At 43.7% G+C, this 13,985-nt stretch overlaps 1 protein-coding gene across 4 annotated transcripts in view; it reads left to right on the forward strand.

Moving 5' to 3' along the window:
• LOC105841728 (uncharacterized) overlaps positions 1-13,985 on the forward strand; it is a 134,455-nt gene that overhangs the window by 116,510 nt on the left and 3,960 nt on the right. For all 4 annotated transcript variants that reach the window (XM_021348237.3, XM_062673243.1, XM_012690978.4 and 1 more), the window contains 6 exons: positions 3,965-4,122; positions 5,408-5,512; positions 10,385-10,534; positions 11,310-11,442; positions 12,211-12,477; positions 12,912-13,076. In XM_021348237.3, coding sequence (XP_021203912.2) covers positions 3,965-4,122; positions 5,408-5,512; positions 10,385-10,534; positions 11,310-11,442; positions 12,211-12,477; positions 12,912-13,076 — 978 coding nt within the window. The remainder of the gene's footprint in view (positions 1-3,964; positions 4,123-5,407; positions 5,513-10,384; positions 10,535-11,309; positions 11,443-12,210; positions 12,478-12,911; positions 13,077-13,985) is intronic.

Genomic DNA, 13,985 nt, shown 5'->3' on the forward strand with positions numbered 1-13,985 from the left:
GACTGCTGTAGGCTTAAAGGCTCTTTAAGTAGTTACTCTTTCTTCCAAAAACCTTTTTTAAAAATGATTAAAATATCACCACTAGGTTTTAAGTGGTTACTGGAGCCCATAGACATCTACAACGTATATGCGCCACCCACCTGGAGATATAAGTTCTAAGGTCTCAAGTATAGTTACAACGGCTGCCGCACCCTTCAAACCGAAACGCATTACTGCTTCACGGCAGAAATTGGCGGAGTGCTGGTACTTACCCGTGCGGACCCACAATAGGTCATACTACCAGTAATTACGCAAATTATAATTTTGCGGGTTTGATTTTTATTACACGATGTTATTCCTTTACCGTGGAAGTCAATCGTGAACATTACTTAAGTACGTATTTCATTAGGAAAATTGGTACCCGCCTGCGGGATTCGAACACCGGTGCATCGCTACATACGAATGCACCGGGCGTCTTATCCTTTAGGCCACGACGACTTCGAATTTCCGTCGTTTCGAATATTTTACAGTTTTCCTGGTCACGTTTGCAGTTTTTAACTTTACAACCGCCGTACGCCGCCAGCCGTGTGGTGACGGCATTAGAATACTTTTGTCACCACCCCCATTACCATTCCAGGGGAGTCGTAAGAGGCGACAAAAGGGAAAGCATAACACACAATATTTACTAGTGTGAGAGAAGGAAAACTCGAAATTAAACCCTGTACCAACCCGTCTAGCCAGCGTGGTACCAGTAGGCTAATTAACCTCCAAAATGATTACACACCGCAGAACCAGGCCCCTAGTCCCCGGCGGCCCCGCTATTCCTGGTTACGGTAGCGGCCATGGTAACGGCGGGGCAAGGGGTGCTAAGAATCCCCGGCAGAGATCCGGCTACCACCCCCCTTCACAACGACAACTGGCCCTGGTGACATACAACGTGCGCACTTTGAGGTTGGACGAGAAGCTAATAGAGCTGGAAGAAGAAATGAACAAGTTGCGCTGGGACGTTATTGGTTTATCGGAGATCCGAAGAGAGGGGGAGGATACGAAAACCTTACAGTCCGGCCACTTGTTCTACTACCGGGAGGGAGAACAGAAGTCCCAAGGTGGTGTTGGGTTTATCGTCCACAAATCTCTCATAAACAACATTGTGGCCATCGAAAGTGTGTCGAGTAGGGTAGTATACCTTGTCCTCAAAATCTCAAAGCGGTATTCGCTGAAGATTGTACAGGTATACGCCCCATCGACGTCACATCCAGACGATGAAGTGGAAGCTACGTATGAGGACATTAGTAGGGCCATACGTAACTCCCAATCACATTTTACCGTTGTTATGGGAGATTTCAATGCAAAACTGGGCCGTAGAGGCGATGATGAGTTGAAAGTGGGGCCATTTGGATTTGGGCAGCGGAATCCCAGAGGACAGATGCTGGCGGACTTTATGGAGAAGGAAGGACTCTTTATGATGAATTCTTTCTTCAAGAAGCCACCACAACGGAAATGGACCTGGTTGAGTCCCGACGGTGTAACAAGAAATGAAATTGACTTCATCATGAGCACCAACAGACAGATATTCAACGATGTCTCTGTGATCAACAGTGTTAAAACAGGAAGTGATCACCGAATCGTCAGAGGCATGTTGAATATCAATGTCAGACTGGAAAGATCGCGTCTGATGAAGTCAACGCTTCGACCGTCGAATGCACAAATCCAAAACCCCGAGAGCTTTCAACTCGAATTGGCTAATCGCTTCGAATGGCTAAACAGCTGCGCATCAGTGGACGATGTAAACAGCAGGCTGGTAGAGACTGTCCGTACGGTAGGGTCCAAATTTTTCAAAACCCACCGTAAGAATAGACCTCAGAAACTATCCGACCGCACCCGAAACCTCATGGCTAGTCGACGTTTGATGACGCTCCAAACTTCGGAGGACACTGAGTCATATAGGCAACTCAATAGACATATCATGAAGTCCTTGCGACACGACCTACGCTCCTTTAATACTCAGCGTATCAAAGAGACGATTGAGCGAAACCAAGGCTCTAAAGTGTTCGCAAGAGACGCTTCTATTGGGCAAAGCCAGCTGACGAAGCTGAAGACCGAAGATGGACGTGTAACGTCGAATAAGTCAGAGGTCCTGCGGGAGATAGAGAGGTTCTACGGGCAGCTGTTTACCTCGGTCTCAGCTGAACCGCAAGGTTTAGCTGCAGACCCTAGAGCCAAGCTAACCCGACACTACACCGAAGACATCCCGGACATCAGCCTGTACGAGATTAGGATGGCTCTCAAACAGCTTAAGAATAACAAGGCACCGGGCGAGGATGGAATTACTACGGAGCTTCTGAAAGCGGGCGGGACGCCGGTACTGAAAGTCCTTCAGAAGCTCTTCAATTCCTCTTTGCTCGATGGAAAACCGCCACAGGCATGGAACAGGGGTGTTGTGACCCTGTTCTTCAAAAAAGGTGACAAAACCTTATTGAAGAACTATAGGCCCATAGCACTGCTGAGCCATGTCTACAAGCTGTTCTCAAGAGTCATCACGAAGCGTCTCGAACGCAGGTTTGATGACTTCCAGCCTACCGAACAAGCCGGTTTCCGAAAAGGCTACAGTACCATAGACCACATACATACGCTGCGGCAGATTGTACAGAAGACCGAAGAGTACAATCGGCCATTATGCTTAGCGTTTGTGGACTATGAGAAAGCCTTTGATTCCATCGAAACATGGGCGGTCCTTAGATCTCTCCAGCGGTGCCGTATTGACCACCGGTACATCGAAGTATTGAAGTGTTTGTATAATAACGCCACCATGTCAGTCCGAGTACAGGAGCATTGCACGAAGGAAATCCCTGTAAAGAGAGGAGTGAGACAGGGAGATGTGATATCTCCGAAACTGTTTATCACTGCTCTGGAGGATTCCTTCAAGCTTCTGGAATGGCAAGGACTTGGCATCAATATTAACGGCGAATACATCACTCATCTTCGGTTTGCCGATGACATCGTGGTCATGGCAGAGTCGCTGGAAGATTTAGGGCGTATGCTCGGTGACCTCAGTAGGGTTTCTCAACAAGTGGGTCTTAAAATGAACATGGACAAAACAAAAATCATGTACAATGTCCATATTGCACCCACCATAGTTACTGTTGGGAGCTCTACTCTTGAAGTTGTTGACGAATATATATACCTAGGACAGGCAGTCCGATTAGGTAGGTCCAACTTTGAGAGAGAGGTCAGTAGACGGATCCAACTCGGCTGGGCAGCGTTCGGTAAACTGCACAACGTCTTCTCGTCCAAAATACCTCAGTGCCTTAAGACAAAGGTGTACAACCAATGTGTGTTACCAGTGATGACTTACGGCTCGGAGACGTGGTGCTTCACTAGGGATCTTTTTAGAAGGCTCAAAGTCGCGCAGCGAGCTATGGAGAGGGCTATGCTCGGCATTTCTCTACGTGATCGAATCCGAAATGAGGAGATCCGTAGAAGAACGAAGGTTGCTGACATAGCCCGTAGAATTAGTGAACTGAAGTGGCAATGGGCCGGCCACATAGCACGAAGAGAGGACGGTCGATGGGGCAGAAAGATCCTGGAGTGGCGACCACGTACTGGCAAGCGCAGTGTGGGACGGCCACCTACTAGATGGACCGACGACCTAGTAAAAAGCGCTGGGTCTCGTTGGATGCAGGTGGCAATGGACCGGTCGCACTGGAAATCTATTGGAGAGGCCTATGTTCAGCAGTGGACGGCGATAGGCTGAAATGATGATGATGATGATGAACTTTACAACGGTAGGCAGCGGCTTGGCTAACGGTAGGCAGCGGCTTGGCGAACGGTAGGCAGCGGCTTGGCTAACGGTAGGCAGCGGCTTGGCTCTGCCCCTGGCATTGCTGACATCCATGAGCGACGGTAACCACTCACCATCAAGTGGGCCGTATGCTCGTCTGCCTACACGGCAATAAAAATAATAATTAAAAAAACATTTTTTTAGGATAAGCAGAGGCCACCGGTGTACAATCCTGAGGACTACGCGACCTCACTGAAGAAGTGGGGCAAGAAGGCCGGCGCCGCGTCGCTCTATGAAGTCGACGCTACCCAGGAGATGAATAAATCCAGAACTCTACCGAACCCGAACAGAAAAGACTTCAGGTAACTGATTGGACATATCCATATTTAGGGCAATTTAAGGCTTTGAGATAAAGAGAAAGAAGAAGGATCGATGTTTTATTTATTTTTTATTGTTGAGATGGGTGGACGAGCTCACAGCCCACCTGGTGTTAAGTGGTTACTGGAGCCCATAGACATCTACAACGTAAATGCGCCACCCACCTTGAGATATAAGTTCTAAGGTCTCAAGTAAATTACAACGGCTGCCCCACTCTTCAAACCGAAACGCATTACAGCTTCACGGCAGAAATAGGCAGGGCGGTGGTACCCATCCGCGCGGACTCACAAGAGGTCCTACCACCAGTAAAATGTGCATTAGAAATGCGGTGCTGGAGAAGGTGCTCCGTATATCTTGGACTGAGCATTGCACCAGCGCCTCGATCCTAAAAGGAATAAATATCTCTCAAAGGTTGTCGTCAACAGTCATCGCGACGGCCAGCAGAGTCTATCGAGAAACTTGTTGTTGGCCTCGGTTCGCAAACTATAGAAATCATCTGTCAAGGCTTTAATAAGCAAGAATTCCACATGACCACGACTGCTCTCCCAAGAGCAACCGATTATGATGAAGGCTTTGAATTATAAACAAGTTTTGAAAAGCAATTCCGGGGGGCAGCCGTCGTAACTATACTTGAGACCTTAGAACTTATATCTCAAGGTGGGTAGCGCATTTACGGTGTAGATGTCTATGGGCTCCAGTCACCACTTAACACCAGGTGGGATGTGAGCTCGTCCACCCATTTAAGCAATAAAAAAAAAATAGCCAACGCGTAAGATCACCAAATAAGAACGGTTATTAAGCAAATTTGGTGCCATATCGCTTCTCGTGGGTTTCTGGTAAATGGAGACTATAGGATACACGTACTACCATCGATCATTTGCTATGGGTAGGGACATATTGTAAAACTCGCTTCCCGTGGGTATCAAAAATGGGAACTATGCGATTCACGGACTGCGATCTGCCATTTGATCTGGGCAGGAAGAGCATATTATAAATTCACAGGTGTAAATATCATCATGTTAAAGTTTTAATGGTTTCGCTTCTTTATACCACACAATCGAGGCTTTGATCGCATGTCTCTGGGAGTGTGATGGAATTCACTCTAAGCTGTACCCAATAAATACGGCATACTTAATTCCAATTAATCAAAATAAGAGTTACATTAGAGAGAATAAAAGGAAAGATCTAAATAATAATTAATAAATACTTCGGGCCTCATATATTATGTGCATATACGTGACCTGATAAGTGCTTTTTTTTTATTTACAGAAACCCAAGCATGAGTCTGGGCGAGGAAATGAGTCTACGCCAATTCGGTTCCCCGAGCGAGTTACTAGTGAAACTACGCGCCGATCTGAGACTTTCCTTCCCAAGGTAAACGTTGATAGCGATTTAAAACACGATTTCCATATAAAATTACCCACTATAAATCGTTAAGCCGTTCATAAAATATCATTGAAGTAGTGTGGCGCAAGCTATGAGCGGATGAAACGAATTCGAAAGTAGGTTATTTTAAAAAAAATCTTATACCTTTATACGAGCAATTCTTGTATATTAATATATAATTATATAATCTGAATCTCGGAAACGGCTCCAACGATTTTCATAAAATTTAGTATACAGGGGATTTCGGGGGCGATAAATCGATCTAACTACGATTTATTTTCAGAAAATGTTGTTTTAGTCGTATTTTCAATAATCAACTCTTCCCGACATCTATTGGCGAATAATAATACTATTTTTTCTTAATTGAGGGCAACTGACCGCTTTAAAGACACAACTAGATGGCGTTATTAAAAAAAAAACGAGCAAAGCTCGGTCATCGTCTAGTCTTTATTTACATTGAAAACTCATTTGTTGAGAACTTGTATATTAAGAATTGTCATGTTACTAATAGAATAATGATATAGGGTATACAGTAAATGTTTCAGAGTAACTTAAAAGAATATTATACGCTTTAAAAAAAATTATTGCCCATGTAAACAGGCGAGCATATGGTCCACCTAATGGCGAGCGGTTACCGTCGCCCATGGACTTCAGCAATGCCATGGGCAAAACCAAGCCGCTGTCTACCGTTAAGTACTCTCCACAAGCCTCGTTTGAAGAAGGACATAACTTTAAATGTCACTTCTTTGATTACGAAGTATAACATTATTGATTGCCTTGTACTATAAAAAAAATATATATATATACAAAGGTAGCCCAGTGGAAATATTAGTAGGGATGTCACTGGTATTTTACTAAAAGATGGTTTCAGAAAATAATATTATATACTAAGATTGGTAAAACTCACTCCGTGATAAACGAACGCCACGGAAAATTGAGGCATTACTAAAAAAGTGTCGTGTAATTGCTCCAGTGGTTGTCTTCTCTCTCATGGTTGAGCTGTTTGAAATTTACATTATTGAACCGCTTTTTATTCCTACCTATGCTGATAGCCTTGAGAGGCTATTTCAGCTTCACCCTAACGTGTGTAGGTGAGCTCACGGGGCTCAAACCGGAGTGTTGCTAACACTGACCCTAGCAAGAGTAGTGCTTCGCAGAATCTACCTCCAGATCGGAATCGCGACCCACTGAGAAGATCCGGCGAGAAACTCAGTAGGCTGTGTCTGTGGGTTAATTCGCTCGTCGAGCCCTTCGTCGCAAGCGACGGGTTCGACGAGGACGGTGACCGGATGAACCGCTATATAATTGGTTCTGAACCGGCCTAGTAAGAGTTGGTGGCGCCATCTAGCCGGTCTTCGCTTATCCCTCCAGCCACAGAACGTTGGTCTGATCAGGGGTCTTTAGGTATACGATGGCAACGGAACATGAGTTTCACGTGAAACATATGGTCTTCTTTAGGTTGTGTTAACAAAGTGAACTTGCCTAAACGTTCGGTAAAGCTAACATAACTCCCCTCGCTAGACTACTCTGACATTAGGCAGGAAAACAAATCTGGAATCTTTGTCGGCTGGATTGCCAACACAAAACGAATAAAAGGACAAAAAAAAAACAAATTAAGTTTGTCGTCGTTAAAGCTTATGAATTCAACACCTCTGTTTCGCTTTCAACAATTTTGTAGACTATAGTAAGCCTCTAATAGCCTACCTGCTAAATATAGATGAAAATATTTTGTTCGATTTTATTAACGACATTAAAATTCTTCAATTACACAAAACTCAATAAACTCTTTAATTGGCATTATTAGAGCAATTTCTTTAAATACCAATACAATACCTATCATGCTATCGCAAAACAACAATGGGTTCCGGTTTGAAGAGAACAGTCGTTGAGACTACGACCTCAGGCCTCAAAGAGAGGTTCAGGAGGACATTTAAGTTGTAATGCCCATGAGCTTGGTTCACCGTTAAATACCAGGTCGTGAGTTTGTTCACCAATCTGAACGGATAATAATAACTGTGATCTGAGCACATCAAGTTGAGACATTAAATCAATATAGTAGATTGGGATACACTAAGAGACAAGCTCGCCAAACACCCAACGCTTTATCGAGACTTTTGTCATAGCATGAATACTGCTTTGAGACAGTAAGAACAACAGAATTGATTTAAATAAACAAGACTATTTACTTACATGAAATTTCAATCTGAATGATCAATACATATAATTTGTTTTTATGAGTGGACGAGCTCACAGCCCATCTGGTGTTAAATGGTTACTGGAGCCCATAGACATCTACAACGTAAACGCGCCACCCACCTTGAAATATAAGTTCTAAGATCTCAGTATGGCTACAACGGCCGCCCCACCCTTCAAACCGAAACGCGTTACTGCTTCACGGCAGAAATAGGCAGGGTGGTGGTACCTAGCCGTGCGGACTCACAAGAGGTCCTACCACCAGTAAAAATTGTTCATTTCCATTCCTAAAATCAGTCAAAATTTTACCCTAAATGTTTTCGTAGAAGCTATACGTTTGCGAAAAATGATAAAAAAGAAATTGCACATAAAAACCCTTATTACGGAGCTGTCGTCATTTCAACTTTGCGTTTCGCGCGATTTTAACGCGGGCCACGAGCACAAGAGGAAGCGGGGGCGATCTACCATAATTTCAACTGTGCTTTCCTAGTCGAATGAACTGAAGCTTAAAACCTACGGGTATATTTAAGCAGCATATGTAGACAGCGGCTTGGCTCTGCCCCTGGCATTGCTGAAGTCCATGGGCGACGGTGACCACTCACCATCAGGTAGGCCGTATGCTTGTCTGCCTACGAGGGCAATAAAAAAAAATTCAAAATCATTTCATTGTCATTGAGTATGCTTACTAAAAGGTAAAACAAATACTCTCCGGTCTCAAGAAATGCCAGTCCTGAACTGAACTAGCAGACTAAGCTCAGTGGTCTTCTCTGTTTTGTATATTATTGAAGTGAAGCTTCTTTAGGTGCTGAGAAAGCAAAATTTAACTCGCGACAGATTCTTTACGGTTAGAGAGAAAAGATACAACTTAGGACGAGTGAGGGTGAGATAATAGATCTTCTCGCAAACCACTCGACCGTGAAGAGAGGGAGCAAGCGTCAGCCTTTCTCACACATTTTGTTTACGGGCATCGGCAACTAGATGGCTTTTTATTCGTTCCTCATTGCTCCTGTAGATGGCAGTAACATATCAACTATCTTATTGTATTTGTAATGAAGGATTTAATTATTTTTTTCTATTATTATATGAATTAAAATTTAAATAAATTGTGAAAAGGTTTCTCTTATACACAGCATTCCCTATTACAAGAGAAATTTGGTTTAAGGATGAAAAATGAAGAAAACCATAATACTACAAACCGCAAAAGAAGATTCACTTCTTTCACGTGCGCCAAGTTGCACGCTCACCTTTTTACTAAAAATAAAAATTGTTGATAATTATGGTTTGTGTTTGTAACAATTTTTATATACATATGTACTATAACGAAAGTTTTTGAATAAATACAGTGAAATCATTAGAAACACCGTCAGCTTGATTTAATTATCGCTGCGTCGGCCGTCAGGATAGAATTTATTATACAAATGCTTAGCTCAGACTCTTAAATCGAATGCAGTTAGTAATCACGCCCCCCCTCGTAGGCCCCTCAGGCCGACACGCGGCGTTCGATGACGACGAAAAAGCAAAGCACATTGCAAACCCAGTGCACCCCCAACAATCAATCCGCGGACCCCAACACTCGAGAACAGATCTTTCTTACCACCCTCAGACACGTTACCACCCGTTATCCTGATGGAAGTTAAAGACTAATCAAATACTTATATGTCCTCGTAAGACCTCCAGTCCCGACGGCATATCTATTAAGCTTGTACCCGCCCAATTCGTCCTGACGTTTGCAACTATTTTCAATGCCGCTATGACGAACTTTCCCGCGGTGTGGAAAGAAGCAAACGTTATCGGCATACATAAACCCAATAAATCGACAAATCATCTGACGAGTTACCGCCCGATCAGCCTCCTCATGTCCTTAGGCAAACTGTACGAGCGTCTGCTCTACAACCATTTATTTCTACAACCATCAATAATTATGTTTAAAGACACTATATTCTCATTCACTTCGTGGCCAAACGAATAACACTTTCTTAAATTACTCTAACCACTCCTCTGAATCCTGTAGTCGCGTTTATTTTTTTTGTCTTCAAATTACACGGCAACACTTACTTGGAAATTGTAAAGATACCAACCAGCTCTCGTTTGTAATGGAGTTTATTTTGTTTATGCCTTTTTTTTGTTCTTTTTTGTGTAATCAAAGTTTTGCGATTAAACGTATTTAGCCCTTTTCCGGACCACACTTTTGTTCAGTAAGCATAACTTTTTAGATATTATGTTTGCATTCACAACACGACCGGTAATAAAGTATTTATTTTTAACTGACCTCAAGATGAGATTCTCAAGTCGGATGCATTATCAAAATCCAAAAATTTACACTTGACAATAGAATGGGCGGTTGACTTTATTTATCTTAGATACAGCCCACTGAGTTTCTTGCCGGATCTTCTCAGTGGGTCGCGTTTCCGATCCGGTGGTATATTCTGCGAAGCGCGGCTCTTGCTAGGGCCAATGTTAGCAACATTTCCGGTTTGAGCCCCGAGAGCTCACTTACACTTACGCTGATATAGCCTCTCAAGCTTATCAGAGATTTAAAAAAAAAATATCCGATCACAACGATTCGACATGATCTGCCTATGCATATGTACCTTTCCTATGAAACCCACCACACTACGAAAACACAAGTTTATTGGTCACCGCTAAATTCGCTTTCATTGTTCGCAGTTTCGTCCAGGAGTTCGCCTGTGAGCCTCTAGATGGGGTCAGTCTGCTTCTGGAGCTGCTGCGGAACATTCAGCTCAGTCAGTCCGGAGAGGGAGCTAGAGGACCTCCGGCTGTGAGGAGACGGCCACTGCTGGATGAACTGGCGTGCTTGTAAGTACTCCCGGCATTAGAGCTCTTTGGGCAAAGGAATCTTTTTTTCTCCTATCTATTCACTAGTAGTTTATGAGGCTATTCCAGCTACGCCCGGACGGGTAGGTAAACTCACGGGCTCAACCTGAGAGAATTTGCTAACACTAGACCTAGCAAGAGCAGTGCTTCGCAGAATCTAGCACTGGATCGGAATCGCAACCCACTGAGAAGTTCCGGCGAGAAACTCAGTGGGCTGTGTCTATGGGTAAGACAGGAACCGAAGTCCTTATTGTAGAATTGCTGCTATATATTTCATTCATGCTATATGCATGGCTATCATAAATTATTTAATTAATGTACCTACATTCAGGCAAATACAACAGTTTCCAGTTTGCTAAGTGAAAAAAAGAAGGCGCTAAAATGAATTTGTTGTTTTGACTGCCGAAAGTAAATAATGGGTCTGTTTAAAATATTGAATTGTCATCGGTCCTTGATAAGTATGTCGAATTTCGAGTTAATCCGACGTTTTGAAGGGGGACAAAATCATGTTCAAAGATTCCGTTACATACTACATACTTGGAAGCTAACAAAAGCGTATTAATGTTTATATTTATTATTATATTTAATATTTTCTTACTTTCACAAAAACAAATGCACCTACCACAGAACTCTCTACACCACCCTTGGTTGCTCGGTAGGGAATGCCTCAGGCGTTAAGTCCGCCATTGTACCTTTGTGCATAAAGTTGAATAAATAAATAAAATACTAATATAAACGTTTGGTCCTTTACCCGCAGACAGTGTCTATGGAGTTGCTGCCATCGATACCCTGACGGCGTCAGGAGACTCGTGGCAGGCCCCAACGGAGCTTATACTCTGACAGTCTGCATTATGTCTACTGTTAACAAATCCAGGATATTGGCATTGCAGGTAACGTTTTTTTGCATCGCCCCATGAGACCAGTGTCTCTAAAGTTTTTTTTTTTTATCGCTTAGATGGGTGGACGAGCTCACAGCCCACCTAGTGTTAAGTGGTTACTAGAGCCCATAAACATCTACAACGTAAATGGGCCACCCACCTTGAGATATAAGTTCTAAGGTCTCATTATAGTTATAACGGCTGCTCCACCCTTCAAACCGAAACATTTTTTTTATTGCCTAGATGTGTGGACGAGCTCACAGCCCACCTGATGTTAAGTGGTTACTGAAACCCGTAGACATCCACAACGTAAATGCGCCGCACACTTTGAGATATAAGTTCTAAGATCTCAGTATAGTTACAACGGCTGCCCCACCCTTCAAACCGAAACGCATTACTGCTTCACGGCAGAAATAGGCAGGGTGGTGGTATCTACCCGTGCGGACTCACAAGAGATCCTACCACCAGTAATTACGCAAATTATAATTTTGCGGGTTTGATTTTTATTACACAATGTTATTCCTTCACCGTGGAAGTCAATCGTGAACAATTGTTAAGTACGTATTTCATTAGAAAAATTGGTACCCGCCCGCGGGATTCGAACACCGGTGCATCGCTATATATGAATGCACCGGACGTCTTATCCTTTAGGCCACGCTGCTTCACGGCAGAAATAAGCGGGGTGGTGGTACCTACCCGTGCGAACTCACAAGAGGTCCTACCCCCAGTATTTTTGCGTTAGAATAATCAATTTTCTACTGTTGCCTTGATCTTCCCCAGCTCCTAACAAAAGCCTGCTACCCTCCAGCAAATGGCCACAGCATGATATCCGAAGCCCTATCCACGTTGCGTCTTCGTTACGGAGAGCCGGTCCGCTTCAGGTTTTTAGTCGGAATGCTGCAGAGCACTGGAGGCTCTGGTGAACTTCAGGCAGCCGGGTTAGCCTTCATCAATGGACTGCTGATCAGCACTCCGACTCCTCAGAGGAAGTTGTACATCCAGGCCGAATTGGAGCAGGCCGGTTTTGATATCGTCACTCTGAAGAAGGTGAGTTGTTTTTTTTCTTTCAATGTTTTTGTATATAATTTATTAGAATAATATAACGTGATTATTCATAATAATATGCAACTGCCATTTTCTTTATTCTGAATAAACATTACGAAAGAATGGAGGAACCTGCTACTGTTGCCTGGCATTGCTGATGTCTTTGAGCGACGACATCCACGCACCATCACGTGGGTCGTGTGCTCATTTGCTTCTTAAAGCCATAAAAACGGGCTTTCTTTGCTAGATGTGTGCTTTTCTGTGATCTGTAAAGTTACTCTCTCCCCCTTTCTCTCTCTCTCTCTCTCTCTGTGTGTGTGTGTGTGTGTGTGTGTGCGTGTGTGTGTGTGTGTGTGTGTGTGTGTGTGTGTGTGTGTGTGTGGGTGTGTGTGTCTAGATATTATTCAATAATAACTTTAGATTTACTTCCATTCCAGATGGCAGCGAAACTTCAAACTCCCAATGACCTAATATCGAAGGAAATTGAAGCATACGAAAAACAATTGATAGATATTGACATACTAAGCGAAAAAGCGAACGTAGCTCAAAAGGAGAAAGACGCTCTTAGATACAAGCTGGACTTGCTCGAGAAGAGAGTTAAGGTTGAGATCTAATATCGAACCGTTAAATGACCACATACCAATATAAAAAATGTCCTAAAAAACAATCATTAAATAATTACATTACTAATTAAATTTATAAACCGTTAGCCGCTCCACTTATTGTTCGTTCTCAATCAATCATCATTAAATAAAGGAACAATAGAGAGAGGGCTATGCTCGGAGTTTCCCTGCGAAATCGAATCAGGAATAAGGGGCCAACCATAAATTACGTCACACGAACTTTAGGACTATTGAACCCCTCCCCCGTCCTTGTCACAGGTTGTCACATTTTTGTGATACCCTCCCCCCCACGTAATTTATGGATGACCCCTAAGGTGTTTCGCAGAAGAACCAACTACGTACTGACGTAGCGGTCATCGTTCTGGTCGAACCCGTCGCTTGCGACGAAGGGCTCGACGAGTAAAGTAACCCTCAGACACAGCCCACTGAGTTTCTCGCCGGATCTTCTCAGTGGGTCGCGTTTCCGATCCGGTGGTAGATTCTGCGAAGCACGGCTCTTACTAGGGTTCGTGTTAGCAACGTCGTCAGGTTTGAGCCCCGTGAGCTCACCTACTAGGTAAGGTTACGCTGATATAGCCTCTCAAGGCTATCAGATTACTAGGAAAAAAAAAAAAAAACTGACGTAGTCCGAAGGATTGCGACGTTAAAGTGGCAGTGGGCGAAGAATAGATGGCCACTGGGGCCGAAAAGTTTCGAACAGCGACCACGCCCTGTAAGGCGTAACGTAGATAGGCCTTCACGAGGTGGACCCACGAAATGCTAAAAAAATTGACGGAGACCGCCGCTGGATTTGGGCTGCGCAGAACCAGTCATTTGGGCGAATCTTGAGGAAGGCCTATGTCTAGTAGTGGACCTCTTTGACAGCAACTACAGAATACAGACGGGCTA

Source organism: Bombyx mori, chromosome 17 (assembly GCF_030269925.1).
Source record: "Bombyx mori chromosome 17, ASM3026992v2".
NCBI classification, from domain to species: domain Eukaryota; kingdom Metazoa; phylum Arthropoda; class Insecta; order Lepidoptera; family Bombycidae; genus Bombyx; species Bombyx mori.